Source organism: Rhagoletis pomonella, unplaced genomic scaffold (genome assembly GCF_013731165.1).
Source record: "Rhagoletis pomonella isolate Grant_MI unplaced genomic scaffold, Rhpom_1.0 Rhpom_scaffold_00002, whole genome shotgun sequence".
Lineage (NCBI taxonomy): Eukaryota > Metazoa > Arthropoda > Insecta > Diptera > Tephritidae > Rhagoletis > Rhagoletis pomonella.
The window spans coordinates 52,590,163-52,599,165 of NW_023458556.1; the positions used below are offsets into that span (position 1 = coordinate 52,590,163).

Sequence of the window (9,003 nt, forward strand, 5' to 3'; positions counted from 1 at the left end):
AAAAAGTTGACAAGATTTCAATGAATGAGGTTACACTCTACATAATTTTTTTATTTTGAGGAAAAGCTCGGTTAAGCACTTAGGAAAATATGTGTTGCTTAAGCCTTTAGTTCCCGGAAACTTAAACTTAGGCTTCTTGGAGGAATATATCATTGAGAACGATTTTTTTTTTTATTCTAGTTTCTTAGGCAAAATAAAGGACCTGTCAACATGTGTAACTGGTGGTAAGAGGCGTGCAAAAAAAACATCTACGTATACCTTGCAAAGCATTAGGTACTTCAACATTAACTTCATTTCATTTCATTTTGTTTGGACCGGTACACAGAAAATGTGCCTTACTCGTCCCAAAATGATCCCGAACTAGTGCCGAAATGCTCCTGAACTAGTCCTTAAATGACCCAGAACTAGTTTCAAAAAGTTCCGGAAATAGTACTGCACTAGCCCAGATCGAAATGAACCCGAACAAGTCCTCAATAGTGATGACTTAGTCCAGAAATAGCCTTGAACAGGCGCCGACGTAGTCGAAAAAGTTGTGAACTTGTCCAGAAATGATCTCGAACAAATCTCCCTTATTAGTCCCAAATGTATCCCGAAATAGTCCTGAACTACATAGTATCGAAATGGTCCAGGACTAGGCTCCAAATGGTCCTCCTGAACTTGTCTCGAAATGATCCCGAACTAGCTCCCAAATGGTTCTGAAATAATCCCGAACAAAGCTCGAAATGGTCCTAAACTAGCCGTGAACTGATTCTGAAATATCCGTGTAGAAATGTCCTTTTTCACACACAAACCAATTACAGATTTTCTGCTGGGTTAACACAAATTTTACCGATATATAATGCTCTCCACTCACACATTCCCAAACTTAATACGCAAGCTAACTTCACAACGTCATTCAAGGATCTACATCCCTTAACTAAAATACATAATACGTACATGCATACATCTCAAAGTGATCTCCTGCCATTTCTAGAATTATTGTTTACGCCTTGCGCTATAATTTTTTAAATGCAACTATTACAAATATTGGGTTTTGTAGGCACTTACAACTAATTAAACTAACTAAATATAAGAAATTAAAAAATAACCGCACCGCTTAAATTTACAAATAAATACTATCTCTAGGTGATTTCACTTAACCTAAGTTTGTGTTTATGTTTCGTGTGCATAGATATATATGTGTGTGGATTTATCGGGAAACTATAAATTTATGTAGTATGTAAATATGTATGTATGTATGGTACTATAAGAATTATGTGGCAGATGTGTCGGGGGGTAGACAGTTGCTGTGGATAGCACTTTTGTAGTTGTAATGGGCTCTTTCACATTCGAAAACGTAACATGGATGCGCCTAAAACCTGCAAAAAAAGGAATAGAAGAGAAAAGCCCAATTTTAACGAGTGAATGGGAGGACGACCAACGTTGATATGCTCGCACTTTTGCTCTGCCAACTAGCTATGTATGTATTGAAGACGTCACTGTTTGGAAGGAAGAAAATTGCATGGTTTTTTTTTTGCAACTATCTAATGGTGTGGTTAAAGTTAATGGAAAAATCGTTAACATAAATAACGAAAGTAAAATAAGTAAGTTAGAAAAAAAAATTCAAAGGATGAAAAGCATTTATAGGTTAATGAAATGATGAATATTTAGTTGGGATTTTTGTTTTTAGAAAGTTTGGTGTAGAATGTGTACTGTAACATTACCGAAATTTACATCCGTGTTATATATGTATGTAGGTATACGGTTGAAGCACGATTTTAGAACGTTTAGGAAGTTGTAGGTGGAAGCCTTAAAAGTTGTTGATGTTGTTGTTGGTTAACATAACGCCGAACGCTTTGAAAACATTTTACATAATTGCAGGAAAATCTGGGTTAAAATTTAAAAGAAGAAAAAACCAAAAATTTGACGCGTAACCGATTGATTGTACATACAGATGGACAAAAAAGTTAGATGCCTTCGGCCATTGCCGAAGTTAACTAATGCTCCGCAATGAGGACATTGTATGTTTGCGACGAGAGTTTAATAGAGCGGTCGATAAATTTAACTCAGTAGAAAAAAGTGCTCGCTTTAAGGAAATAAAAGTCCTAGGCTAAGAAAAATTACATTCGTGAGCGTAAAAATTATGTATGTATATATAAAAGCTGAGATTTCTTAGTCATAAAAAAAATATAGCAAAAATTTTCCGTGCGGATTTAAGAAAAATTAAGAACATGAAATGATTAAAATGTTAACAGAATAGAAATAGAAAAATAATCATGAAAGTGAGCGATCACCCCTGTATGGTTGTCGGCGTCAATGTAAATATCAATTCATTGTCGACATTATTTATGTACTTCGTATCGACATCAGGTCAACACAAAAATGATATTTACTAAAACTTTGTGTGAACTTAAAAGAAATAATTACGATATTTAAATTTTATTCGTTATTGTTTAATTTTCTGCGGTTTTTCATGTGCAATTTATGCATGAAACAGGAACGGAAAATAACTCTTAAATAAATATTAAGATTTTTTATTTTTGGTTCATTGCAAAATCGTTATATATCTTGTTTGTTATTCCTATTAAGAATAATCGTTAAATTTGGATTTTTATTATTTTTTGTTAAATTTAATCTTTATTTTGTGGCTATGATCTTTTTCAATAGTTTAAAACATTTTAACTGAAATTCCTGTCACATAATATCCGCCACGCTTTTTGGGGATAGGAAAATATCCTGACGTGATGGAGCTAAATGGACTTCACTACTAATACATAAGGAATGGATGTTCTGATACCAGAACCCCGACAATTTTTTGTGTGGCTGTGTAGTTATGGATGTTGGCAATGTCGATACCAATTCGCCAACATCGAAATTGTCGATGTCAATGTTGACAACCATAATATATATATATATATATGGGATAAAATTTTTTTTGTAGTCACACGATTGGTACATTACAGCGAACTTCTATGGAAAAATTTGAACAAATTGTTTTTCGTGATTGCGATAAAGAAAAGAAAAATATTTGTGTATTCACATGATTGGGATACAATTCGCACCCAATTTTGGGCAAATGCTCAATCGTGTGAGACTGCCTTAAGACAATAATACAAAAATAGCTCACGAGAAAAATTTTGTAAAACAAATGTACTCGGTAAAAATTACTGGTCAAAAAATGTACATACTTGCTAAAAAAAAAATTCGAAAAGTTTTTGCCTCTTTAAGTGAGTTTTGACAAACATTCCTGGATTCAAATTTTTTGTATTATTTATTTAATTTTTTTGTTGTACAAATTCTGATTGCAGAGCACCGTAAGTGTGATGAATATTGATGAAATGTATTGTTATAGAATCTTGAAATATTTTTATAAACAATTAATTCTGCTTAATAAAGCTGTACAACGGTCAAAATTTGAAACTGTTCTTTCTAAATTTCTGAAAAAAAAAAAAAAAAAATTTTATGTTTGATGCACTGAAAAATAGAATAAAAAACTGTCGCTTACATCTTTTTGGAGGTTGGGGCTCGATATTTACATAATAATTTTGTGTTTCATTTCAAAAATTTCTAATTTGAACTTTTACAGTAAATACAAATTTCTTAAACTTTTTCTCAATTTTTTCAACGGTTATGCCAGATTTCCACTAGGCTTTAGATGACAAAAATAGCATTAAGCAACTTTCATCATAGCGTAAATAAAAATAACAATTAAATGCTTTTACGCTTGGCATTTTTTGAATGGCATAATATTTTGCCATTTAAAATCTTTGGCTTTAGAAATTATAGTTTTTTTTTTATATTTTGTAATACCAAAATTTAATTGGAAAGAGTTGTTAAATTATAAATGAATGCTCTCAATGATGTACTATAGTATGATTCTATAACAATTGCTTTGAAATTAAAATTTTAACGCGCAAAAAAAGAAACTGCAATGGTAAAATATGAATTTGTGAAAAAGATATTACAAAAAAAGGAGTGAGTAGTATGTTTCTATTAGAGTAACAATAATATGCAAGTAGGGTATTTTAGTATGTACTATTTAGGAGACAAGTGGCTTAAATATATTAAAAAAAGACAGATTCGAATACTAAGTTATGTATTCTAGTTTAAGAAAATAATGAAGTAAAAAAATGGCTTTAGGAAAAAATTTTGTTTGAAATATTGTTTGTTTTGTTCTATAAACCAGTACCCTAATGTACAGTTGATGAAGCAGATGCAGCAGGTGTAACGAGATGAGCTAGGCAAGGCGAGACGAGACGAGACCTGTTTAGACGAAACTTGCTGGGTGGATGGTGACGGCTTTTGGCGGCACAGCAGGCAGCTACAACTTGTGAAGTGAAGTGGTGTAACGCGGATGGCAATGAAATGTTGGTAGGCTGAATATAGTATGACTCCTTCTCGTTTCCCTTTACATGATTCTACTTTTTTTTTGTTTTATTTTTGTCCATAAGTGTACATGTTGTCTATTCCTTTGCTTGCGTTTTAAATAGTTCGCTTAGCTTGTGCAATAGGAGGTGCAACTTCCTTCCTAGCCACTTCAGCATTTCTCTTAACGACCACAACTGCAAGCATGCATCCCGTTGCAACAAATAGTGTCTGTATGTTGGTTATGTATGCAGTTGGTGCAGGCGGCAATATGTGTTGGAGAAAAAGTCACTTTGACGACCGCAACAGCAACATAAACAGCGCGACTGACTACAGAGCCGTTCTTTCGTTAGATCTCTTTTACAATTAAATATTTTATGTTTTGGATTTTGATTTGTTTTTTTTTTTTATTCTAGGTTTACGCGTATATTTCATTCAAGGCGTTCAAGTGTTTCGCATTTGTGCATTTGCAAAGTAACGAAGTTTTTGTTTTTTTGTTTGGTTTATGGTTATGGCATCGTTCGACGCGCGCAACATTTGCAATTGTCAACATTGAAACAGCTTGAAGTACTATTATGCATTCTCATTATAGGTATGAATAGAATATCGCTTTTGAATTCATTTGATATCAACCACAATTTTACCTAAATTGCTAAGAGAAGGGGAAAATAAAGTAAAAATATTTTGTGATTAGTGTTGAACAAAATCCTGTTGATGAGTTAATGACTTAGCTCATTATTTGTGATTTGCTGATTATTGTTTTTATTGTAAGTTTTTTTTTTTAAATATTCTTTATTTTTTTCTTTAGGCCTCAAATATTTAGAACACAGAGGACTTTTTTTGTGACATACACTCTTTAATCCGTTTAACCATATTTTCAAGGTTTAACGTTTTTGATCTCGTGACATTTTGGAATAGTATTTATCTTTTTTTTTTGTGATTACACATCCTAATCACAAAAGCAATCAAGTAAAAACCGAGTATGTACTGTATAAACATACGTTGAAAAGCTGCCTATCAAATAAAATGCAGGTCTTATTTTCAAAATACATACATATATATGTATGTATGTAAATAAAGTTTAATTATCGACGTTTTTGCTTGTTGAAAAATGAAGCCTTCGTTCATTGAATATCCAATTTGTTAGCGTTGTTTTCTTCTAAATTTTCAAGTTGTATACTTTTTAAACAGAGCTACAGATGTTATCAACTGCAAATCAAGTAGTTGTCGGAAACTGAGCTGGTAGTTGTTTTAAAGGCTCATCTAGCTGACTGCTGTGAAGTCATTATAAATTTGGGGTGTAGAATAAAAAATAAAATGTAATGGTTTTTTTTTTTTGTAATTTTTTAGATGCTGTATAGTTGGCGGTCTACCGCATGCCAAATGTAACCAAGAAAACTCTGCTGATCCATTCATTCAATCGCCAATCATGCACACCAGCAAACTCCGTTGGAGAGTGAACAGCACTTCGGCTTTTTCTCAACCGTTAGCAAAATACAGTTTTCCGATTGTGCAACATAACAAAATCAAGGAATTCGATACTTGAGTAAAACGACTACCGACTACCGAAACTAACAAAGAAAATATTAAACCAACCGCTACTTTTAACGAAAAGAATATTCAGCCTCATTGCGTGTGTCGTGTTGAGTGGAAGTCGTTTTCCGAGAGTGGAGTCGTATCGAAAAGTACATGGCATTGCCTAAAAATTCGATTCGACTAGTGTACTAAAATGGGAAAACTTGGCAGCACTGGATAGTTTTCGACAGTTTTCGTCGTCTACTTATTTCAGCACGACTATAGTCACTGCCAATGATGTCGAGTCGTGCGTTTTACTCTAATTTACGACGTACGCAATGAGGCTGATTATATGGAATCGGCAATAAAACGGCTCCTACACAAATATATATATATATATATATATATATGAAGTACAAGACATTTATTAACGAATCCAATCACAATCACACCTCAAAGTTGTCTGGATTAAATTCGGCGATGGCGGTGGCGGCCTGCTGCGTTGACGTTGTAGCAGTGATTTAAAGTTGTAGAGAAACTTAAAAAAAAAATATTTTTTTTCTTTCTTCTGCACTGCGTTGCTTGCTTTGGTTAGCTTTGAAGTTGCTTCTGTGGTAGTTTACATATAGCATGTCCTCAGCGGAAGATATGTATGTACGTGGAAAATCCGGAAAATAAAAGTGTATAACTATTTTTATTTTTTTTTGCAAAAGCTTCTTGACGGAATCGCAGATTGTTTTGTTGTTACTTAATTTTTAAAATATGTAAATAGTAATTTTACTATTATATAGTTTGCGCACTTAAAATTAATTTTCGTCGTCGCACTTAGAAATTAAGTAAAATTTATGCGATATTTCAAGTTGAGGGTTTTTTGAGATATTAATTTTTTGTGTTTTGCAAATGTGTGTATAATAACAATAATATAGTCATGTGTAAAAGATGAAGGATATAGCTAACAAGAAAGTTTTCAACAGCCAGCTTAAAAATCTCAAAACTCTTAGAACCACAACTTTATAGCAAAAGTTAAAAAATGCGAGAAAAATTGGTAGATGGAATCAATTTATAGTAGATCAATCGATTTAACCACAACTATTTTCATTGGCGTACATATGTATGTATGCTTCAAATGTATTATAAAACTGGGCATACATTTTTTTTTTTCATTTAAAAAATTGGACATACATTTTTGTTGCATTTGGACATTTAAAATTAATGGGGAAAAGTGGGTATAATCTTTTGCATTTGAAAGCGGAAAAAATATCGAGCAGCAAAATTATGGTAAAAAGGTGACATTCATTTAAATGAACCCGTTCACATTTCCACTTTTTACAGTTCAATACCCATTGTCTACTTTTTAGTGTAGATATTTTATATTACATTTTCAAAGGCAAAAGGTTTTATCCACTTAAAATTAACTTTTCAAATTACCAAAAATGATGGCGTCTTTTGAATAGCCATAAATTAATGTCTAGTATTTAAATTACCCAAAAAAATTATTTAATGTCTTCAAGGCTGTGGATTAGGTGCAGATGCATAGCAGTCGATATAAAGATATCCTTTTTTGCGGTCTTAATTTTCTTCACATGACTGTATTAATAATGATTCTTCAAGATTTTGCGTCTATTGCAGTTCTAGGTATTACCTTTTTCTTTTACGTTTCAAAACTTGCTATTCGAAAATATAAGAATTTAATAATACATATTAAAAAATCCGCTTTCACCTAAAAAGAGATTCTGATTTTTTGTTTCTAAAATTACAAATTAAATATGTAAGCGATAAAAATTATTGCCATATATGTATTCATGAAATATCGCAGTAAATTTTACGCTACCTAAAAAAAAATTAAGCTGCTATTATCAGCTCTGTACTGCAACGGTTAGGTTGTGACAACTGTTTTCTTTTTAAATAAGTATCTACTTCTTTGCATACTGCCCTTAGTTTCTACTATCTGCATCACTAACCTAGCATTCAAAACGAAATAAATATTACCTAATATGCATATAGTTCGGTATGCGCCAGTGAAGTTTTACTAATGTTAATGCTAAAATAAACTTTATTGACTTGCAATTTTTTGTCGCTCTATTGTCTATTCAAAAAAAAATGCTTTCTACATTCTGCCTACCTGCTAGCCTACCTGACCTACCAATTTGCCTTTTCGCTTAATACATTCTCTCGTTGCCCTAAAAAGCTTGCGACTTTACTAAGCTTTAATTTGAACTTCGGTTTTTTCTTTTTAAATAAATTTTCATTTTAAAATCTAAATGTAAAATAAACAAATAAATACCTTGTGCCACTGATAAGCTACTATGTAAGCCAGTACTTAGTGTCGTAGCAGCTGCCAAGGTCGAATAACTGCCCTTCGGCGTGTAAACGAATGTGTGAGGCTCACTCTTTTTGCCACTGGAAATAATTACCAACTGCACAGTAATCGGCTTGAGTATATTCTGATGAATGTAAGGCGGTACAACACATATAAGGTGCGTCTGAAAAAAAAAGTAAATTAGTCGTTAATATTCATGCGATATCTCCACAAAGCCACTGCATATCTTACTTGTTGCAAATATTCCTTATCAGGTAGCACTGTTTGTTCCCATAAAGCGCCACCTAAATGCTGGCGTACGGCTAGCTCTGTTGCAGCATCACTTGGCGGTCCATTCTCGAAGGTTTCTTGAAACAAAACATGCGTATCTTTGAGAAAGTTTTTGCCGATAATGAAAAGTTCGAGGCCACCGTCGACGGGGCATGAGTTAAGTGACTTTTTGCAAATCTCTGGTATGCCAGGTGGTTGTGCTGGAAGAAGGCAGAAGATAAATTATTATTGAGAATGTTATATGTATGTTCCACAAGTATGAGCTGAAGCTGAAGTGCGGTTGTGATCGCAATCAGCACAAAAAAAAGGTTCAGCACTGAGCCTCTGGGTAATAAAGTTTGGGCATTTAAATTTAACCTTCATCCGTATCCAATTTTTTCCAACGAATTTGGCGTTAAAGTGTCATTGTTTTAATATGAAATTAATAAACAATATTTGTTTTGGTGAAAAATGTGTTTGAATATAGTTGTGTTCGATAACAAAATTAGCCAAGACCAGCCAACAATCGAAATCAAAAGCGTAAGCGAAAATTCACTCCCAAAGAGCGGAAAAAA

General features: G+C 32.9%; 1 protein-coding gene across 2 annotated transcripts in view; it reads right to left on the reverse strand.

The window, feature by feature from the left end:
* Positions 1-2,974: 2,974 nt before the first annotated feature.
* The window catches only part of LOC118733797 (nuclear factor of activated T-cells, cytoplasmic 1), a 41,447-nt gene continuing 35,418 nt past the window's right edge, over positions 2,975-9,003 (reverse strand). For both annotated transcript variants that reach the window (XM_036463370.1, XM_036463369.1), the window contains 2 exons: positions 8,411-8,649; positions 2,975-8,342 (listed from right to left, as the gene is read on the reverse strand). In XM_036463370.1, the coding sequence (XP_036319263.1) occupies positions 8,067-8,342; positions 8,411-8,649 (515 nt within the window). In that variant the 3' untranslated portion in view covers positions 2,975-8,066. The remainder of the gene's footprint in view (positions 8,343-8,410; positions 8,650-9,003) is intronic.